We start from the raw sequence: 21,484 nt of genomic DNA, 5'->3' as shown, positions 1-21,484 counted from the left end.
GAGTGACAGGATGCAAATATCAGGGAGGACCTGCCCCTGTATCTACTTCAGTGCCTTTTCAGCCACACCTTTCTGGTAAATTGTAAAATGTCGGTCAGGGCGCTCTGGAGATGGGTAGAACAAGGCGTGCTCATACCCCAACTTCTTTTATGACCTAGTGCCTTGAGGTGCATTTAGAAAATGCATCCAAGTTTTGTCTTTTATTATAGGATTTAGTCAAGAGATACTGAGCAGAGCACTGTGTAAGTCTCATTAAGAGAGCTCAGCAACAGGATATTCTGTGATTCCAGATTCCAGGATACCTTTCTGCATATCCTCTGTGTGTGTATATATGTGTGTGTGTATGTGTGTGTGTGCAAGCACAGAGTTTGCATATATACACATCACAGTAAACTTTGAGGGTTTGTAGGTTTAAAACAACGTGTTGGTACCAGCTGTATAGCATGTTTTCTATGCATTACATCAGTGTTCCTCATTTTCTATGCAGAGACACACACAGACCCTGTGAAAACTTGGCCCTTATTTTACAAAAACATACCTGAGATATTACAAACTTAGCATCCTAAAGTCAGTATTTTTAAAGTGACTGGAAAAATTACGTGAGAATTTTCAGGTTTGGTACACGTTAAGCTCATTGATATCAGAGTAAGTTTAGTCCATACAACCTTCCAGCATGAGTAATTTTTTTGTCTGTGAAACCCACTGACTACAAACACATTAACTGGCAGGGATTAGAAAGCAATATTTTATAATTTGCGCTTTATTTACAGGTGGTTTTCCCATTTTTTCTTTATTTGGATTAGGCAAACAACTGGTCCCAAGTTTTTATTCGTTATAAGAAAAAGAAAAATCCTCCTTTTAATAGGTGTGTGCTTCACACTTTTCAAACTTCAATAGCATAGAATGTTTCACTTGGTCAGAAAGCTGATTTAATTTACTGCTAGGTTAAATGTTAAAGGTTTCAGTTTTACGACCATGAATTCTCAAATTAAATTCAGTGCATTGCTTAAATTTCTAGCTGCAGTGCATTTAGCCTAATTGCTTTGGTAAGTTGGGTGCTTAGTAACTACTACTTCTCTGAATTTTCATCTTTAAAGGCGAGCAAAATAAGCCTGAGGGCCACAGGTGGGCTAGCCTGCTCTTTGGGATTCACCTGTGGGGTCTTTGGATATCTCTTCCAGTCTGACTGCATCCTCAGACCATATCTGATGAGGCTCTTCTGCTGACAAGGGAGAGCATTTAAACACCTGTAGGTTTTAGCTATTTAAGCCCAAATCAGTTTTGAAGCAACAAGAAAGGCTGAACAAAATGGTTCAGATTTCAGTCAGTTGTCAACTAAATGTGTGCACTGGGCCTTTAAGTATTTGGCCAGACACATCTTGATTGCTTGGCTTTTGTTTTCACCCTTGGAAAGTCAGCTGGATAATGCCCTGTAGCCAAAGTCTATTCTGTGATGCTGTAAGTGGGCTGGGGATGCCGGGGTGAGGGGAGTGTGTGGGGAGAGGGGAACTGGGTGAAGGGAGAATTAACCAAAAACAAAGTTATATTCATGTATTTCCAAATTTTTGTGAGCTGAGGTGTTTGCAGTCATTTTCAGTTTTCTTGCAATGTCAAATATAAAAGTCATAAGAACATAAAATGATCCCAGTGATGCAATCTTTAAGGTGGGCTCTTTTGGGGGATAAATCACAATGCAAACACGGAGGTGATGGAAACAATCAAGGAAACTTCCACCAATGGCACCCTCAGAGGCAAGCCCTGAGTGTCTGGTTTTTTCCTCTTTGTTTACAGTATTTTTAAGGCTTTGAGTTCTCACGCAACATATATGTCATTAAATGGCTGATTCCTCTTTGCACACGTTGTTGTGATGGCCTGTGGCAACCTGAATTAATTGTTTCAGTAGTTGATGGTGGTTACTAGCCGTAATTATTATAATTTGCATTTATAAAAACTTCTTTCATCTAAGGATCTCAAAATGCTTTTGCACACATTTAATTAAGCTTCACAACATCCTGTGAGGTAAGTGTCAAGAGTGTTGTTATATCCATTTTTACACAGGTTTCTCCAAGAAAACAAGGTCAGTCTCTAACGTGACTGGTATTTGGTTCACATCACTCTTGCACAGGACGAGTGGCATGGCTGCAGGAATTAGGAATGCTGATCTAGGTCACTTTGCATCTCCCACATGGCTCTTGCTGCTGCCACGCTGTGTGGACACACACACTAAGCCATAGCAAACACAGTCAGAGCAGCCTCAGCCCAGATTTCCAGTCTGAGGTGGCCCTTTCTCTCCCAGGAGCACTCGAGCAGCAGAAACATCTTGGGAAGAAAAAGAGATAAGCACCCAACACGATGCATAAGATGACAACCCACCTTGCAAAGATCTGTTCTTTCCACAATTTTCTACCTTAGCATTTAAGCCTCTCTCTGCAATCTGCACACAGCAAGACAGCTTTAGCCAAAGCCAAGAAAGCAGCTGCAGGCAATGTAAAGTCACCCTTTACCAGCCACTCGCCTGCTCTAGAAGAGGCTGCACACACTTCACCTCCACCCCCTACCAGTCTTAGACCCAACCCTATGGGCAATTAGCAATTCTGAGATCTACTAAATCCTAGATTACCACTTGACAGATATTTAAAAGTGAGGATCAGCTGAAGTAATGTAGACTTGGAACTTGGGGAGAGAGAAGTTTTTCAAAAGCTCATTTCTTTTTCAAACATATGACTATGTTGTTTAAATTGAACCTAGCTCTCTGTAAGGTCTGTTGATCACCATAATAGCCCTGAGGAAGATAGGTCTAAGTAAGTGCTTGCAAATTGAGTAAAGAGTCCCAGGCCATACCTTCATGAGTTCTTTACCATCCTCATCAATTTACGTTTACATAAATTGTTTACATGTGGCAATGACCAGATTAGCTATTTGGAAAGAACTCTGCCTGTGGATGCATTTATTCCAAAATAAAAGCCACTTTGCTTTTCTAAATTAAGCGCACTTACAGGTAGAGAATGATTATTCTGAATAACATAAGAAAGTCATTTCATTCCTAAGTAGGCCATTGAGCAGAAATATTCTGAAATAATCTATCTGTCTAATTTCTTGTGTTGATGCTTTTTAAGGCACTGACAAAGTCACAGTTAGCAACCAATATTTTTTTCAATCCATTGTTTTCTTGGAGAGGGTGTGCCAGTCCAGGGCAGAGTCAAAGATTCTTTTCTGTTCCCCTGAGTTCCCCTGAGTCAATGTACAGGATTTATTCTGGTCCATGTCTCTGTTGTGGGGGAAGGAACGCCTGGCAGCCAGAGGAGAAGGTCTGGCACAAGAACATGCATCATTTTGTTTTACCTGATGCTGTCTACTTAACCTTCATCGGAAATGGAGCAGTCATTGGCCTAAGCCTGCATTCTCACTTGAAGCTTTCTTCTGCTTTTCTTCTCCTCCAAACACGTTCATGCCTGCTGTGGCACAGAAAAGAAAAATATGGCAGCAACCATACTTGACATACATGACAGAACACAATGCCATGGGAATCCCAGCATCAGGCCCTCAGATGGGTTTTTATTGCTGCTACCATAAAGCTTTCAATAACTTCAAATGACTGGTTTTGGGGTATGTTTCTTTATTTGGAAGGGGGGGTGTAAAAATTCTCCTCGTGTTATCTCATATTGCAGAAACTGAGACTAGATGGGTACTACATTATCCTTTTTGGACCTCAGTCACTCCCAAAGATTCAAGATGAACTCTGCCTGCCCAGGCACCAGAGTCAGTGCCCCAGGGAATTTCTTCATATCTAAGGGATATGCAGGATGTGTACTCGCATGCCCTTGCTGCCTCTCAACTCCAGCTGTACATGAAGTTTTGCTTCAGGAACCTGTACCTCCAGTATTGCATTATCTTTTTCAGTCTCTGTCATCAAGAGTTTAAATACAGTTCAGATCAGTGTTAGTGGCCCAGCTCCAAATGAGGAGAATTGCTGCAATTCGTTATCTTGACAAATTAACTGGTCTGAGGCAATTCCTTTTTGAGAGAGATACAATTACCTAACTTGTGAACTCTAGCCTTGCTCCAATGCTGTGGCATAGTTATGCACCTGCTCAAAAAGTGTGGATACTACTTTCCCATCCATAAGTACAATTCCTGCACTAGGATTTGATTAAAAAAAAAAAGGCTTTCTGAGGACCAAGGTGTCTGATTGCACAGGGGATGGAAAATGTGGGAAATGCAGGGTCCTTGTCACCAAATCACAAGAGAAAGGACTGGCACAGAGAGTGTTCTATCAGAGAAACACACACCACCGGTTGTCCCATCCTCTGTTTCGAGTCCATCTTCCTGATCCAGTGGAAGAAGGTGGCTTTCCTGCTCCCAGTCCACCACAGAGCAGCCCATTCAGACCTAAACCAGATTATTTTTGGGGGAAAAAAAATCCAAGGTGTTTTCCCCCTGGCATTTAGGCAAGAATTTGTACTTTAAGTCGTTCAGTCTTTATATACCTGGAGGAAAATGGGTTGCCATCAGCACTCCACTCTTGGTGTGGACAGGAGCTGGTGCTCCTGGGAAGGCAGAGTGACCTCCAGCCTTGCCCTCACCTCCTGGCCTGGAGGACCAGTTCCCTTCTGTGTTTTCTACCAAGCAATAAAAATACATCCACAGTTACACATTGTTCTTCCAACCCAACGTGGGCAGATGCACTTCTCATCCTCTTCCCTGTGGAAAGCAACTCCTTTTGCCCCTCAGCCATAGCTCACCTGTGGGCATCATCTTTTCTTGTAAAAGAGCTCCCAGATGCTAAAAGATATCCCATAACCATTCTTTTGAACCACTGCCTCTTGGAAACTGTTTGGAATAAAGCTGTCCGGCAGAAGGCTTGTGTTTGCCTAGAGCCTCTTTGTATGGACTTGGTGGCTGGGAGTTTCCTTGAGCTCCTCTTTGAACTCCAAGCCTTCAGCATCCAAAACATTTAACCCTCAATTTCTTTTCTGCTTTATCAGTTTGGTCAGCTTCCAGCTGGCAGCATTCATTTGCAGGCTCCCATTCTGCATCTCGTGTTTGCAGATACATTTCTTTTTCAATTAACCCCTTGAAATGGTTTTCTTCTCCCCGGAGCCTACCTGCCTCCGGTCTGGCCGGCACTTCTCCCTGCCCTGGATGCCTGAAGGGCAGAAGCCAGGAGTGGAGGAGCTGGGTCCTTGAGCTGGAAGTGCCAAGCAGAGGGTGTGCCCCATGCACAGGCGTCACGGAGAGCAGCTGAAGGAACACGCAGGTTCGGCAGCGCCGGCTTTGCCCGTTGTGGGTTGGGGCTTGCAATGCCAGAGGCGCTTTTGCCTATGTGGAGTCTCTGGAGCATCACTTATGAATAATGAGAATGCTTTCGCTGGGATGTTCGGGAGCACGCGCCCACATTTCCACTGCTGCAGCCTTCGCCCCAAACAATGGGAATGTCTCTGCTCGCCAGCAGCTTTTCCACAGCTTTGTTTTAGAACAGCTATTTCTAGAGAGTCACCTAAAATGAAAAAGAAAAAAAAAAAAAGAAATAAACAAAAAAGAAAAATAAAGACCGTGTCTAAAGCATCACTTAGCAAACAAAGACATTGCCTCGTCGCCAGGACTGTCCTCCCTCCTGTGCTGGCTGTAATTGCTGAGCAGTAGCAGCCATAGGTTGCTCATGCTGGCACTCCAGCTGGTTCACAGGCATCCACAGGGAGAGGAGAACCGCTTGCCCACTGCCAGGATTGTCCGGCAAACTTCACATGGGCTGGGAAACCTGATAACATGTAGAGGTGCGGCATCTCTATTGCTGAGACACCAATCAAGCCTTTGAAGTGCGACGGCCCGCAATTGAAGCAAATCCTTGGTTATTCAGTCTCTTTCAGCTGGAGACTCATCACGGCTTGGTACTTCCACATCTGGATCACCCTGTAAGACACACCTTCTTTTTAAAATTAATTAATATTGGCACTGCTGGGGTGGTTCCTAAGGAGCCCGATTACTTAGGCTCCAGGGAGATACAAAATTAACTATTCAGACTTAGTGGTTAACTTAATGTTGTGCCTGATTCTGGCAGAGCAAATGAGTAGTAAAGATTGAAATCTCAGCCAAAGCTGGTAAAGACTCAGCATTTCCATTTGCAGAAAGTTTTAGAGCCAGGTTTCACTGCAGACTGCAGAAGACTGCTAAGTGAAGTATAACTGTGTCAGCTACAAAAATAAAAGCAGTTGTTTATAAATATTAGCTACTTCTTTAGTTTTATCACATAACTTTTATATTAATTCTTAAATTTCCTGGCACACCCACTAAAACATTTTTGCTGCTGCTAATACCCCTACTATCCAACTAGTGAAATAATGACATGTTATGCTACTATTAAGGGTTGATTCTACTAGTAGTGATGCCTTATCTTCTCAGGCATCAGATTGTTAAATTACAACAGAACTGGGAGATATTCAGATTTAATTTCAGAATTAATCTTATCCAGCTCTTTAAACTGTAACGGCTGTTCTCAATGAGTTTGAGAAGTACTATAAAACCAATATTTCTTCAATTTGTCAAATGCAAACATGTCAGCCTTGGGAATTAACAAAACAACACAAAAATAATCTAAAAATAAAAATCCATGGAAAACTAGCTGAGAAGAAGCAAAGAAATTTAGAGTTACATTTTTCCACTCTCACAAACAAAGCTCTGTGGTTTCCCTGCAGGATTTTGATGAAACGAAACAATTTTATTAGAATATGTTTATTTAGAAAGACGTTTTCAGGAGAACAATTGTAGCCAGAAAAAAAGAGCTGACCACACTCAAATCAGCAATGGAAGTTCCCACTGATTTTAATACCAGAAGAACTTCATGCAGTGGTTTTAGAAATAGCTTTGTGTAGAGAAAACCTGGGATAGAATTATCACAACTTGATAATGTGTGAAATCATGCCCAATCTCATGCCTTCTGCAGCAGTTATTTGCCTTTAAAAAAATCCCCAAAACCTCATAATATCATGAGAGCTTGCTTTCAACAGGTAAAAAGAAACACTTAAATGAAAAAAAGTTATTCCATAATAAGAGGAGATATGAACTTATTTACATAGAATTAGCTATTCAAGAAAAAAATTAATTTGTTTAAATGCCTAAGAGAAAAAAAGTGTGATTGTTAGTAAATTCTACTGTTTTACAGCACTCACTTGAATTAACTATTTGCATTTCTCCAGACCCTTGATTTGTTTTTCTCGGAAAAACGCTACTATTTACCTCGTTTTTTTTTTTTTTGGTAAAAGAGCAATGCGGCTGAAGTCTGTGTGGTTCACTGGGAGTTTGTTGGCATATATTTGCAATTCTTGAAGCAAAAAAATGATATTTTATCTTTAGAAGGAGTTACATTTTTTGAACTTATTGAATTTTTCAGAGATCAGCATGAAGAGTTCTGATTAAATGCTTGCTTCAGCATTTTAAAGGCTTCTTGTGTCCCTGTTGCCTAAGGAGGTCGTACACGAGGATTGCTCTGTAAACATCAGATTGTACAGAATTGGCTCTGCGTACCATGCCAGGCACACAAAGAGGAAGTCAAATGGCTTATCTCTCACTTATCAACTAGTTTATTTTTCACGCCCAAAAAAGGCTGCTACAAGAGCAGCTGCTACTTTGTAAATAATTTAATGGCTTCTGTTAAGTAGAGCTGTCAATTCTGCAAACAATATTAAAAGGAGATTTTCATTTTACCACGGATTTGCACGTTCTGAAATGCATTTTTATCCCTGAGAGTCCAGTGGAGGATCCTGGAGAATGGAAACAGCTTCCGATTTGCAGACACAGATTCAAAAGAGAATAGATGTGGTTAAATAATGACAGATGTATAAGCCGGGAAGGCATGATATCTCATCACCTGCATGCATTACCTAGAGAGCATCCTGCTCATTAAAGCTTAGGAAAACTTTGAGTGGACTTGTAAAGAAAGATATTTGGCTCTTTCTGACAGATGTAGCAATAGCAATTACCACGAAATTTTGGAAATGCAGAATATGCATTGTGTCATTGTGTGGTTGGGCGTATACACAATATTATCCCAATATTGATCACGACAAATGGGAATTTTTTTAAGATTTTTAGCACAAAAAATTCACATTATTTCATCTGATAAATTACTTTAATGATGAAACCACAACATTAGCATAATACCAACTCTCAAATTTTTAAAATGCAAATTCAGATTGAAATCCCCAGATCCTAACATGTTAAGCAAATAGTAGGTTAGAATTTAAAACAGCAACAGTTTATTATGCAATAAGCCAAAGGAGTATCCCAGATTGCCTGAATACAAAATCTTGGGTGAAACTTGTGATCTCTCCAGTGCTAGCACAAAGTCAGATTTCTGTTAAACACCAAACCCTAGACAACGCCCTGATCTAAATGTGAGGACCACCACCCTCTCCCAGCTCTGTGACATTGTTGTCAAAATCCTTCCCTTTCTAATTAAAAGTGGGATAGTCTAGTTTGGGAATGGCTGTGTTGTTTAAACAGCGTCCCTTGTGCATTTGTTTTTCCTGCTTTAGCACTTCTCACAGGGAGCAGAGTCCATGTCCCACAACAAAAATATTTATTTCTTTGTTCTATAGCTCATATCTGATGGTTTTGTGGCTTTGAACCACTCCTGGCATCTGATCCTATCAAATGCTCCACACTGCAGCTGTATCTCCAGACCAGAATAGGTTCAATGCTCATAACTTGAGGTCAATTTCAGATATTTATTTCAGATACAAAAGTGCAGAGAAGTCTATTTGCACTCCTGTGGGTAAGAACCCTGCTCTTCCCCTGGTTTGGTGCTTGCAGATGACAGACTGCTCTGTTTTCCATGAGGTTCCCATGGATCCAGTAGCATTATTTAGCAAGGTGTAGCTGTGCTGCATCCACAGCACAAAATATAATTATATGCATTATATGCTCATGGCATTCATATATTAGAAATGTGGCACACAAGGACTCTGTATGTCCAAATTGTAGCCCACTCCAGTTAAAAAGCTGCTGGGTACCACCTGGAGCACATGCATGAGTTACGCTGAAGTGATTGGTGTGAGGACTGGGATTTACTCAGTTCTGATTCTCGGCAGGGACAAGAAAACACAAATCAGTAGTGTGATGGAAAGAGATCAAGACAAAGTTGACCCAATTCTAATTTGTTTCTTTTCTCAATACACACTCCTCTTTGAGCTTCTCTCAGGGTTTTATGTTCTGAAATGTCCCCACTCCTCGGAGCTGGGTCAGCCTCAGAAGAAGTCATGGACATCATATATTGGTAAAAGTTTATAACTTTAAGGGGGTAAGTTATGTAGGCCTTAGATGTTACTGGAAAAAGAAAAAATATAAAAGAAAAATTAATTACATCTGCTTGACTCACCCTGTACATCTGAGCTTTGACATTTTGCAAATTAAAAGGTTTAATGTTCTCTTTCTTAACAAAATAAGGCGAAGTGGAGAGGGAGGCTCTTCAGGACCAAAGACTCAGTTCCAGGTGGGAGCACAGCAGTGAGAGATGTGTTCCCAAGCAGAGGCTGTCAAAGTTTGTGCCGCAAGACCTGCAGTGGATTTTGCCTAATTATTTTTTTTCCCCCAATCAACAGGAATTTTGTTTAAGCCCTTTCCCAGAGTTCTTCACGTATATGAAAAGCAGCTTCTCCTGAACCTCTATAAGTTCTCAATATTGTTCCTCTCCTTCTCTTGGCTTCTCACTCTGCCAGGCTCCAAGAAGAGCTGCCCAGAGAAACCTCCCTTACTTGCCCTGGGGTTGAGTTTCTGAGATGTAAAGCATTGCCCGTCCACCTATTTTCTCCTCTGCTTTTATTTCTCTTTGGATTTTTTAATCAAGTTGGAGGGGAAATTGCACAGTGCTGGTTTAGCACCTTTATTTATTGTAGTGTGGTGTGCTTGCTCGAGGTGTGCTGCTTTCAGCCAAGTTTTTCAACTATTCCCACATTGCTCTGCCTGTGGGAAGCAGCAGCACAGACAGACAACATCAGCTACCTGGGAAAGCCAAACCTTGCCACACTTCACCCTCCCTCACACCACAGATGCCAGTAATATTTAGGTGACATGAAGAGTAGGAATAGTCCACAGCAATCCTACAGCACTGGATTTTTAGGACTCAGAGGTTCAGAAACACTTACGAGGAGATTTGCCTTCCTAAGCCAGCGAGTGTTCTGGGTCTCCAGACAAAATTCTAACCAACAGTGTGGCAACCCTCGCCAGGGTGTTACATCCTCCCCACTGCCCATGGTGCCACCATGGGTATCATGCAGATTAGCTTATACAGGATCCAAGAAGGCAGAGAACAAGGGGAGAAAAACAGGATTAGAAGAGGAAAAAATGCAAAAGGGTCTTACGATTTTGAGAAAAATCTTTTAAAGTCTTTATCTGTAACAGGATTTTTTTTTTTCCTTAATCCAAACTCTGCTAGCCTGCGGTTTGATTAAATTTTTTATTGATTTATTTAAAGTCTCACACCTAGAATATGCAATTCCTTCTCTGTATTTTTAAGTGGTTCAGGTATTTTTAAACAATTTCCTTTTCCAGAGGGCTCAGACTGGAATTTGTGAATTGGATGCCCATGCTTCACCTACTGAAGACTTCAGGTCTTGATTGTGAACCAAAATATTTTAAAACAAAGCTAAGGGAAGTCTTTATTTTTAAAGGAAAGAGTTACAGATACCCTTCTGGGGAGCTAGTCCAATTGATAAGGCTTTGATCCCTATGGCAGCAGGAAAATGCTCATGTGCAGCAGCCTTTGGCAGCCTGCTGGACCTTCTGTAGTTGACAATTTAGAGAAGACATTTCCTCCTCGCTAACTACAGCCAATATACACTCAGTCTCTGTCTTTTAAAAACTCTTGGACCTGTTTCTTGTTGCTGCTCATTGGCTACTGGGCCTCCTTTTCAAGGGAAAAGCCAAGGGTGAAAGCTGTGGAAGCATATGGGTTTCCATTCAGTTTGATCCATCTCAAGAGAGGACACCCTTGTCCTTATGGACATCCAAGGCAAACAGTTGGCAGCTTGGCTGGTACTTTCAAACTAAGTAAGTGTGACACCATGTCTTGATTCTTCTTAACAGAACTTCTGGGGCAGTCAGACGAAGAAGACCCATCTTTCACTGACCAATCTCCAGAGCAGGGAGGAGGGTGCAACCTGCCTGCTCCTGGCCCTGCCGACACACCACCAGTGCAGAGCTGCTCCGGCAGGTGAGTTCTGAATAGTTTTGAAATGTATGTTTGATATTCTGAACCTTCCTGGCAACTGCAGTTGTTGTCTGCATCACGACTGCAAACACAATAAAATATTAAGACCTTAAGGAGGAACTAAGAAAAACCTGGAAGCCCAAAGGACACGGCACAGGCACAAAGAAATCTCCAGAAATAGACAGTTTGCAAGCTTTTAACACACACTAGCACAACCATTTTCCAATTAAATTGTTTGGGCAAAGGCAGCCTTGCTTGTTGAATATGGAGAAAAGTGAAATACAGCAATGGAAATGCAGCAAATTAACAGTTGCAGGTGGTGAACAGAACTTTTAAAAACCTGACATGATCTTTGCAGATTTCTGTAAGCACATCTCTAGCCTGTGATCAAAACCCCTGGGAAGATCTTTTGAGAGTGCCCTTGTTCTGAAGTTGATTCAAACCTTGAACTTAGCTGTGAGAGAAACAACAGCTCTGATGACTGGGGTTTTTTTCCAATGCTTTCATTGCACACCACCTTGCAAGGGGCAGGAAATTAGAAAGAAATAGCTCTTCTGCAAAGATTCAAAAAGCATTTGTTTCTCTTATTTTTCTTCATGCATTCTTGGTAAAAAAAGAAAAAAAACAGTTATTTGTTCCCATTGAGTATATATAGTATATAGACTTATTTTTATTTTCTATGCCTACTGCATGTAGGAATGTTTTTAGTAAATCTGATGTGAGTATGCCATTGAACTTCCACATTGCATTCATCCCAGCCACTTGTACATAACTGTGCTGAACACGCTGTTCATGTGGGCAAAACACGCATTTCCTTCTCTTTCTGGAAATCTGTATGTTAACTAGTTTTCTGTCTCCCTCACATGGGCACATTGAGCTTTTCCAGTATTCAGGGTTATATCCATTTTGCCAGCTGCACATCATGAGTGAAGTATTTCTTTTATACATTGCCTACAACTTTTAAGGCACGGGGCACGCTCTAAAGCTTTCAGAGCTATCTAATGGGTTCGGAGGTGGGGCCTACCTTTAAAAGTACAGTGCACAGTTATTCCTTCTTAACTTTTGGGATGAAGGTACCACCATACTGATATGGGCAAACAACATAGACGGTCTCCATGCTGCAGACTACATTGTCTCCAGAGGGCTCTCCAAGCGCTCTAAGAAAAGGAGCTCCTTTAGCAGCGCACCAGAGCAGAGACTAATCCCAACACGCCTCTGATCCCAAGGTATAAACACGCTATCCTCCCTCCCTTCAGCTCACCTTTTCCCTTTCGGAGGTTGCTATGACTCACACATCTCTGGCAGTCCCACATCTGCCTTCGTCAGGCATCTCGGGAGAGAGACTGAGAGTTCAACTTTGCTCCGACTCCTGGGCTCCCCACCTGACCACGTTTGCCTGCACCTACCCAGGTGGGTCACCATAAGCTGCTGAGCCTCAGGAGTGGTTCCTTGCAATCGCCAGAGCTGCATGAACAGCTGGGATTTCCCAAGGTCTTTGGTTGCAGAGCATAAAGCAAGCTCCCACCCGTGCACCAGCTCCTCCGCCTGCGGACACCTGGAGATGCTGCTGACCTCCGCCGGGAGAGGCCGGAGATTTTGATTGCCACTTGCAATGCTATGAAAGAAAACTTCTCACGGCTGTCCTGGCTGGCCGCAGCTGCTTGAAGCCTGCCAAAAAGAATTTAGGTTTCGAAGGCACTCCCTGTGACAACACCAACCATCTGGGAAAGTCACCTGCTGAGGCACAGGTGACTCCAACAGCTTCTTCCCTGTGCTTAAAGAAAGCCACAGATGGTTGCAAGCACCCAACTGTGGCTTGGTTTTCCTCCAGTTTCACAGAGTTGCTCTTCTACAACACGTCTGCTGCCAAGTCTGCATCAGACTTCTTCATGTGAAGAAATCTCTATAAAGAAAGGAAGTTTTAGTTTTGGGACCCTACATAAATAGGGCTGTTCTCTGTTTTGCGGTCATTGCAGTGTTTAATCTCTCTGTTCAAGATACTCACAGCATTACCAGAGTTTTCCAGTTTTGTAATTGGCTTCCTCTGGGTAGCAGTGGTTCTTTAAGTTCCTGTAAGACACCACACCAGGACTTTGCTGGTGTTCAGCGAGAGAATCCAATGGCTGTTCTTTCTTCTTTCAGAGTCTTTGAAAGCTGGTACATCTTTGTACCAGCTAGTCACACCAATTACTACATTACTGCATTTCTAACACAACCACCCCTCTCAGTCCCAGATGCAGTCCCAGATCTGTATTTCACTCAACTTTCTGGAGGCTCATCTCCAGCACTTACTTCTTTCTTTCTTGTATTTCAGCTTTTGGGACAGCTGAGGCATATCTCATGAGTTACACCTAGGCAGAAGTCACAAGCAAGGGCCCTGTGAAGACTAGCAGAAGACACTTATGTTCCACTTGCTTAATAAATCTTGTTTCTGATGCCCTTCAGGGCATTTAACATCTGCATATGTGTAACTGGAGCCCAGTTTTCAGGCTGTGTGATTAAAAAATCACTTCAACTAACTCTTCACATCATCACCTCCTTTAGTTAACCAGGAAAGCCATAGTCCGGGATGAAGACAGGGACAGCAAACAGATGGAAAAGGCTGGAAACAAAATAATCATTTATAAAACAATCTCAAGGATTTATTTCTTTGAGAACTTATTCTTGATTTAACTCCATGATGTTTTATGGAAGCAGCAATCGTGTTGCTGCCAGTGGAGAGCTGTAGTTAACTTTCTGAGCCAGACACACACACACAAAGTTATGGGCAGCAAAGATTTTGGAACAACTTTCCAGAAAGCAGCGTTTCATTTGCCGCCTGATTTCTTTCACTCTAACATAAAAAGCACAGTTAAACACCACCAACAATGCACAGTCCAGTGAATAATTTCTTAAGATAAAGATAATAAAGACCTCACCTCCGGTTTACATTTGGCATTGACCATTGCCTTCTCTCCTTCCAAGTATCAGCTATGTTTTAGCCTGGCCATTCTCGTCCTCCCATTATTCTTGTTACCTGTTTATGAAAACATTTTGATCAGCATTACCCTGCAGCAGAAGCCTGTACTTGAGGAGAGTATTTTGGATGTTTTAGTTCAGAGGACCAAGGTAGCATGCTGATCCTCTCAGCCACACAAAGGAGCTGATGACTGCCTGTGAGCTTTTTTCTGGATGAGTCAACCAGTGAGTGCCTGTGACCATGCCAGAGCTTGGCACCAGAGTCACAGAGAGCTGTGACTGTACTCACTCCTCTGCCACTGGCCTTGGTAGCTGCAGTGTGGGTTTCCTCCCCATCAGTGTGTCATTCTCTTTCCTTACCATAATGTGTTGTGGGCTTAAATATCTTGCATTTGTTGGCGGTGTCAGGATGTGCGTGAGGCTGGGTTGGAGGGGTTCATAGCTCATTATCCATCTACCTAGTCCCCATCCCCCAAACCAGAACTATTCCCATTTTAATTAGGCTATTATTTTAGTACAAGTGATTAAGATAGAAGGCAAAAGTGTTATCATCACAGTGATTTTTATTGTAAAACTTTCTTGTTGTTATGTACTTAAAAATACACATATTCCTACTTCTCTACAAGGTTTTTATTTAAGCTCATGAGCATGTCTGTATATTTTGAATCTGTAGCATCACTGAACAAACCTCAGGAAGCATTAACAGCATCTTTTGGATCTGTGTATGTTGGCTATTAAATCAGCATAGAGGGAGGGAATTAGAGTTATCCCCCAGCATCCCCTTTTGTGTGCCACATAAAAAACGACATTAAATGAATTTCTTATTCCTACTTGACTGCTCTGTGCAATTAAAGGAAGCGTTCATCACCGTTATGGCACTTCTGTTTGTTCTTCCACCTTTTTCAAAATCTTCTTTAACCAGGAAGCAAACCCAGTCATAAAATAGCAGGAATATAGGCTGAGAAATAACGTCTGCCAGGTCCGGGTGTAATCCTACCAGCTGCTCTATCTGCCTGAGCAGTCTTCAGTTCCAAATTAACTGTATTAATAGGTGTGATGCAGGGATGTGGTGGTGTGGTGTAGGAAATTCATGTCAGAAGTGGGATCCAGCAGCTCAGCAGTGCTGCTCCTGCCTGGTTGCTGCAGCCTTCCTTCTCTTTCCTTCTCTTCCTTCTCTTCCTTCTCATTCTTTGCCACTGCCAGCCCAGGAGCTTCATGTGCCTCAAGAATGCAACAGCAGGCAGATACAGATGGCTTTGTGCAAAGTTGCACTCTCGATTTCTACCTCTGTAAAACTGAGATAATACATTACCAAATTCAGAGGGGCAAATTAATCAGTCAGTGTTCATACTGCACCTTGAAAACACAAAATTAACTCTTCTTAGCCCATAAGTGCTTGAGATACATCCAGGTGTGCTCCATGGCCTCTTGATTCTAGACAAAGGTCCTCTTGATTAAATTAGATTGCTAATGTGTTAACGCATTAGCACACTTGAAGAAAGAAAAGTTTGAAAAAGCAATTTGGCTTCATCACATGAATGGTGTGTATACTTAATGAAAATTTTTCCAGCATTCACAAAACAAAGAAAAATCAATAAAATGTCTGCCAACTGTTCCACTGAAAACATTTTATAATCTATAGCACCGGGAATCCCAAGCCAAGATAAACCAGCGCTGCTGACAGAAAATACTGACAATTATTTTACATTGATTCAACTTGGCCCAGCCCAGACTGACCTTGTTTATTCATCTCAGTCTCTTAATTCATATTAACTTGGCATCAAAATGGGGCATGTGGCATGTGGGCTGAAGACCCATTTCTGTATCTTAGATAAATGTAGTGCGTTGAGTACTTCCAGTGCCTTGAGCTCTTAGGTAGATTTATATGCATTAGACAGAACTGGTTAAGTTCCTTTTATCCCCGCTGGGCTTTTCATGTCTGTTGACTGTAAAACTAGAAGCTCAGTAGAGGCAACATCTTCTTCTAAGCCTTCGGATACACATGAAATCCTCCCAGTACTGGTCAATTTTAAAGACACATCCAAAGAGGATGGAGGGTTTTAAGCTCTTTTAAAATATAAAAATAGAAGAGGTTATGGCAATTTGGCAGCCAAAAAAGCAATTTGCGGGTCTCGGCAGAATCCGAGGCCGTGTGTAAGAAAGCTGATCAAGACACTACGCAGGAGATAATGGGGTCGAAGAGCACAAGAATCCCCCTGCTTTTGCAACCAGCATAATCTGGTCTCCAATGAAGTTTCTTAGTTTCTTATACTGAACCAATAAAGCTTAGTGTGATGGGAGAGTTGCATTACTGCAGCTTAAAAATGTCTCGAGAAAGCTGGTGAGGAGAGGTGCTTTTAGTTGCTTTACATATGCCCAGCTGCTTGCATAGCTGTTGCCTGACTGGTAGTGGGAAGACAAACGCACAGGCAAAATCTGAGTTTTTCTTTAATTATTTATGTTGTCATCAGTTATAAAGGGCTTTTTACGCCTGGAATGTATTGTTTGTATTATCAAAGCTGAGTGAGATTTCACACTGTGGCAGTGAAGAAATTGGGTGCTGCACAAAAGCGTTCCCATTTTTATTCTCACAGCTACACTGCTGTCATACTTGAAAGCCACCCTTGAGTAAAACACTGCTTAAATCATGACTACATCCACAGAGGACGAAAAGCTACCCAAATGATGAGAATCCTCCCAAAAGAGTTCCCAGTTGGCCTGGCATTGGGTGTTTAGTTTATTTTCTCTACTTGACTCAGCCGTGATGAAGGCAATGCTCCCTTGGACTTCATCAAGCACTTGGCAGGTTGTGGATGGCAGGACAAGTGGCGAGTCAGCGAGCTGAGATGGCACAACATGGCCTCCAGGTTTCCAGTTCCACTGCACTGGGAATGGATTGCCTTTCCACAAGCCTGTGTAAGCAGAGATTAATGATGAGTGAAGAAACCAAGACTAGCAAAAACAAAAAAAAAAAAACCAAACAAAACCAAACCAAACCAACCAAAAAAAAAAACCAAAAAAAAGAAGAAAACAAATCCATCTGCATTTTCCATAACACATAGCTGGTGCTTTCCTTCCTGCACCTCCTTCACAACTTGGATTTCGGTGATGAAAGGGCTGTAGGGACAAAAATTACAGAAAATCCATGCTGTATTTTGGGTCTGATATCCTCCTCTCCTGGCATCTGCCCAACTTCCTCCATGCAGGGCTGCCAACAGTGCCTGGTGCCTGCAATGTGTGTTGAACATCCCCAGCCTGTCCTGCTTAACAGAAGTGTAATTGCTCCAAAAAACACCAGCTTTATACCTCATCTTTGAATGACAGGACAGTGGTGGAGCAACTGCATGGCCAAAGGAGTGATCCTAGTGACGCTCAGTCAACAAACCTAATGGCACCTGATAGAAAAGAGCTGCTGTTTGTAACCAGGAAATTACACAGACTGCTGTATACTTGAAAAGATAGAAAACAAACAAAACAGCCTTCGTCTGCTCTGCAGTGTTTCCCTCTATCACTTCTGTTTTGTTTTTCAAGACCCACCAGCCACAGACAGGCAGGGGGCACTGAGCCTGGAGCGGATGGCCACACCACCTCCCTGATCAGGAAAACCTTCTCTAGCAGCCAGGAAGGTAAGCGAGTGAGTCTCTTTCAAATATGCTCAAGGGGATGAGGCTAGAAATATTGGTAATTCACATCTTGAAAATTCATTTGGGTCCGGGAGGAAAAACAAGGCAGTGGCATTGCAGCATGAGCTTGGTTTGTGTATTCCTGGCAGGGGGAGGCAGGAGGACTCAGCCCTGGCTCATGGAAGGTAGAATAAGTCAACCAATCACCTGAATCTCCTTATCTTGAAGCAGTATCCGTGATTTAACAAAAACAGGCAGGGTTTGTTACTCTCAGCCGTCGTGGCTCTGTTAGTCTGTGCAGGAGCCAGCAGCAGCAGAGCCTCCCCACTTCCGTGGCTTGGGAAGGAGCAGCGCACGTGGCTTCTGCGGGGCTCTGGAGGAGGCAAAGGGGCTGCCTTTCTTCGACAGCGCCTGGTATCCCCATCACAGCAGAGCCCAGGGAGTGCCGCAGTTCAGCAGAGGAGCAGTCCAGCATGAGAAGGTCATGGTTAAAAAGCTATCCCGTGAAGGCAGCCAGGCAGGGATAGGTCAGTGTTTGCACAAGGGGTGAGACGAGGATTTTTATCTCCTGCCCTGTCCGGGTGTCCCATTGCTGTACCGACAGGTGGGTAGGAATGGAGCCAGTCTCCAGGCACAGGGGGGTGAGGTGATTCCTACAGCCACAGCTGAAGGAGATAGTTTCATAGAATCATAGAATAGGCTGAGTTGGAAGGCACCCATCAGGATCATCGAGTCCAGCTCCTGGTCCTGTGCAGGACAAGCCAGTTATGGATACACTTCCACCTTGCAGTGAAGCCGAACTAGCAGCTTGCCACCATCTCAATGGGACAGTCCCGCTGCCCCCTCGCCACCTTCTTCCCCCCACATTCCCGGGACCACGCAGGGAGCTGACAGCACATTAACCCAACCCAAAAAAAGTTGTTAGTTTTCTTTCCCATGGGCTTTTGTCCATCCCATGAACTGACCTGCCCTGTGTGGGGATTAGAAGGCACCACAGACAGCACCAAGCGAGGGGCAGAAGGACACTGCCTGCAGCAGGACTTCTTTTTGATGTTGGCAGCTGTTAATTCGGCTCAAGCTGTAACATGAAGCCTCATCCTGAAGCAGCTCCTGCAGCAACCTGGCAGCACGCAGACTGCAAAGCCTTCCCAAGACAGGAGGAGAGCACTCAGGCAGGCAGCCCCTGCCAAGCCCCACCACCCCAGCGCTACCCCACTGCAGGGACAGAGGTGTCCTGCAGTCATGACTGTCCCAGGCTGCCGATCCCAGTCCTGCAACAGCTCTCCACCGTGCTGGGACTACGTGGGATCCCTGATCTGCTGCTGGCCTTGCATCTCCACACTGCCTCATCCACAAAAATCATGGTTGCTTTAACTTGTTGTGGTGTTTGAGGGAATATATGTATCCTACGTGTATAGACTTGTATAAACAAGTATTGTAATTCATCCATTGAATAACATGATATAAAATAGCTTTGTTTTATCAAAAAAGTGAACGTTACATAATACTTCTATTTGTTTGGGTTTTTCAGTGAGTTAAATGGAATGTAAATAACATGGTGGGTGTTTTTGTTGTGTTTTGTTTGTTTGTTTTTTTAAGGAAATACGAGAGCCATTCCTTCAGAGCAGGTAACCCATTTCTGATTTATTATTTTATTTCTGCTTATTATTATTTACTCTATTTTGAAGCTTCCTGAAACTCCCCAAGCCTGTCCCTGCAAGCTGTCTTCCTGCAGGGCTCTTGCTGGAATTGGTAGAAATGCTCCTGTACGGTTCTGCTAGAGTAGGGCTTCACCTGCTGCTTTGTATGGAGCACAGCACATAAAAGTCTCGTCCTCCATCCACGTTTATCTTACATGAGCTAACCAGCGCTTGGATTGGCACTTCCAAGAGGAAGATTGCAGGGAAGGGGAGTGAGATGCTACCCTGTGGTTTCATTATAACTCTGAACTGATTTAACTGCGAGGTGCTGCAAATAGAGGTGGTCCATCCCTTCCCACACTGCCAGCCTCCAGGCCTGTGTTCTCCTCCCTCTCCCACACAGGCTCCCACGCTTCCAGCCTGCAGGAAACTCACTGGGGAGGGAGAGAAGGAGAAGACTTCCATGTGGGCAGGGAAACACTACCCTGTCCCCCAGATCCTACATCTGCCATGGGGACATTCCCTCCCAGCCTGGTTTGGGATCCCAGGTGGTTGGGAGTCAGTGGGGTGCACATAGAGCAGAGGCAGAGGGAAAGCCTCTCTCCAGAGCTGGTGAGTCAGCAGCACGCAGCACAAACGCGCTTCCTCAGTTCTACTTCTAAGGAAAAATTAAAAAAAAAAAAAAAGTAACAAATGATAAAATAAATCTTGTGGCAGCATGGATGAAGGCACAAGAGCACCTATGTTTTAGCCTCCTCCCAATTACAATTCCTGTTTAAACTTTTATTTTTGAGGCCAAAGTATTCAGTGTTTGGCCTCAGTGCAAACAGATCATTAAAAAAAAAAAAAGGAAACACTTCAACCTCCCAGCAGAGCAGGATGGCACTTATTTATTTCTTTCATTACAAAACCAGCCTGTGCCAAGTAAAATTGTGCTCTAAGAGCTGTTCTACCAGTCCTGAAGCACTGAGGAAGAACACACAGCGGCCCCACCTCTGCAGCTTCCTGCAGGCCCCTGTGCATTTGCACTGGGTGGAGGATGGGCAGAGCCTGGGGACCAGGTGCCAGAGTTCACCAAGTCAGGGTTGCACTGATGGGAAATACTCGTCTCCCAGGATCTCCCCATTGGCCTTTGAATGATTTTGGTGGCCTCAGGACACAGAGTAAAGTAAAGCACAGCAGCAATGATGGTCTGAAGACATTGGTGGGATCCCTGGGTTTGCAGCTGAGTTAGCCAGCAGTTAACTGTTCCTTCCCCGAGCTGTGTGGAAGACCTCCTTGCCTTCACATAAGCAGTTGAATTAATAAACTGAGAAGTTAATTTGAAATCTCTGACTATAACAATGAAATCCACAAGCCCAAAGATTCAGGCTATATAACAAGAGTGATGCACAGAAGAAAGTTTGCCATTACATCGTTAAGGACTTACCCAAGGGAGTGGTTAAAGCATTCTTTGGTTCCAAAAAGTTACTGCAGCTGAGTGGTCACTGTTGCTAAAAGCTGGTGGGTCAAAGTATGACCTGTGTGACCTGGGAGGAGGTGTTTTGATTTCAGCACACATTGCAGAGCTGCTTATGCACAGGAAAATGGGGCACCTCTATCCGAGCTGCTCTGGACCCAGGGAAGGGAGGCAACAGCTGTGAGCTGCAGAGGAAGATGGCTGGCAGGGTAGGGGGAGCCTGTAGTGCACACCAAGAAAAGACATCCATGTAACACTAACTTTATGCTTCTGTGAAAACATTTCCATCAACATTTTGTCCTCGCTTTGAATGGCATCTGGAAATTCGGAAGTCTTGCAGCAGCTGGGTGCTATCACAGGAACCAGTACCCAGCAAATCAGAGCAGATCCTTCTAGCTGGACCGACCTGTGGCTTTAGTTCAACCCATCCCAAATCCAACCCAAACCCACCATCAGCAGCTCTTCCCCTGGACACCACCAGCAGCCTGCTGCATGATGGACAGCCCATCCCCAAGGTCCCACTTTCACCCCCCTGCTTCCCCAGGCTGGCATCCCCCTGACACCACTTCCCGCATGTTGCTTCAGCCGGACATCGCACAAT

At 43.5% G+C, this 21,484-nt stretch overlaps 1 protein-coding gene across 10 annotated transcripts in view; it reads left to right on the top strand.

Annotated features, from left to right (window-relative positions):
* Nucleotides 1-21,484, top strand: part of WDPCP (WD repeat containing planar cell polarity effector) — a 149,785-nt gene that overhangs the window by 122,648 nt on the left and 5,653 nt on the right. For 7 of the 10 annotated variants that reach the window (XR_001859527.1, XM_017726744.1, XM_017726740.1 and 4 more), the window contains 3 exons: nucleotides 11,080-11,206; nucleotides 17,693-17,787; nucleotides 19,384-19,412. Coding sequence is in view for 9 of the 10 variants with exons in the window: in XM_017726744.1 (XP_017582233.1) it covers nucleotides 11,080-11,206; nucleotides 17,693-17,787; nucleotides 19,384-19,412 (251 nt within the window). In the remaining variant the exon portion in view is untranslated. The other 3 variants (XM_017726741.1, XM_017726746.1, XM_017726745.1) reach the window with 3 other exon arrangements.

This window comes from Corvus brachyrhynchos, unplaced genomic scaffold, assembly GCF_000691975.1.
Source record: "Corvus brachyrhynchos isolate BGI_N302 unplaced genomic scaffold, ASM69197v1 scaffold312, whole genome shotgun sequence".
NCBI lineage: Eukaryota > Metazoa > Chordata > Aves > Passeriformes > Corvidae > Corvus > Corvus brachyrhynchos.
The sequence above is the reverse complement of the archived record's forward strand: the minus strand, read 5'-3'. Positions and strand labels throughout refer to the sequence as shown.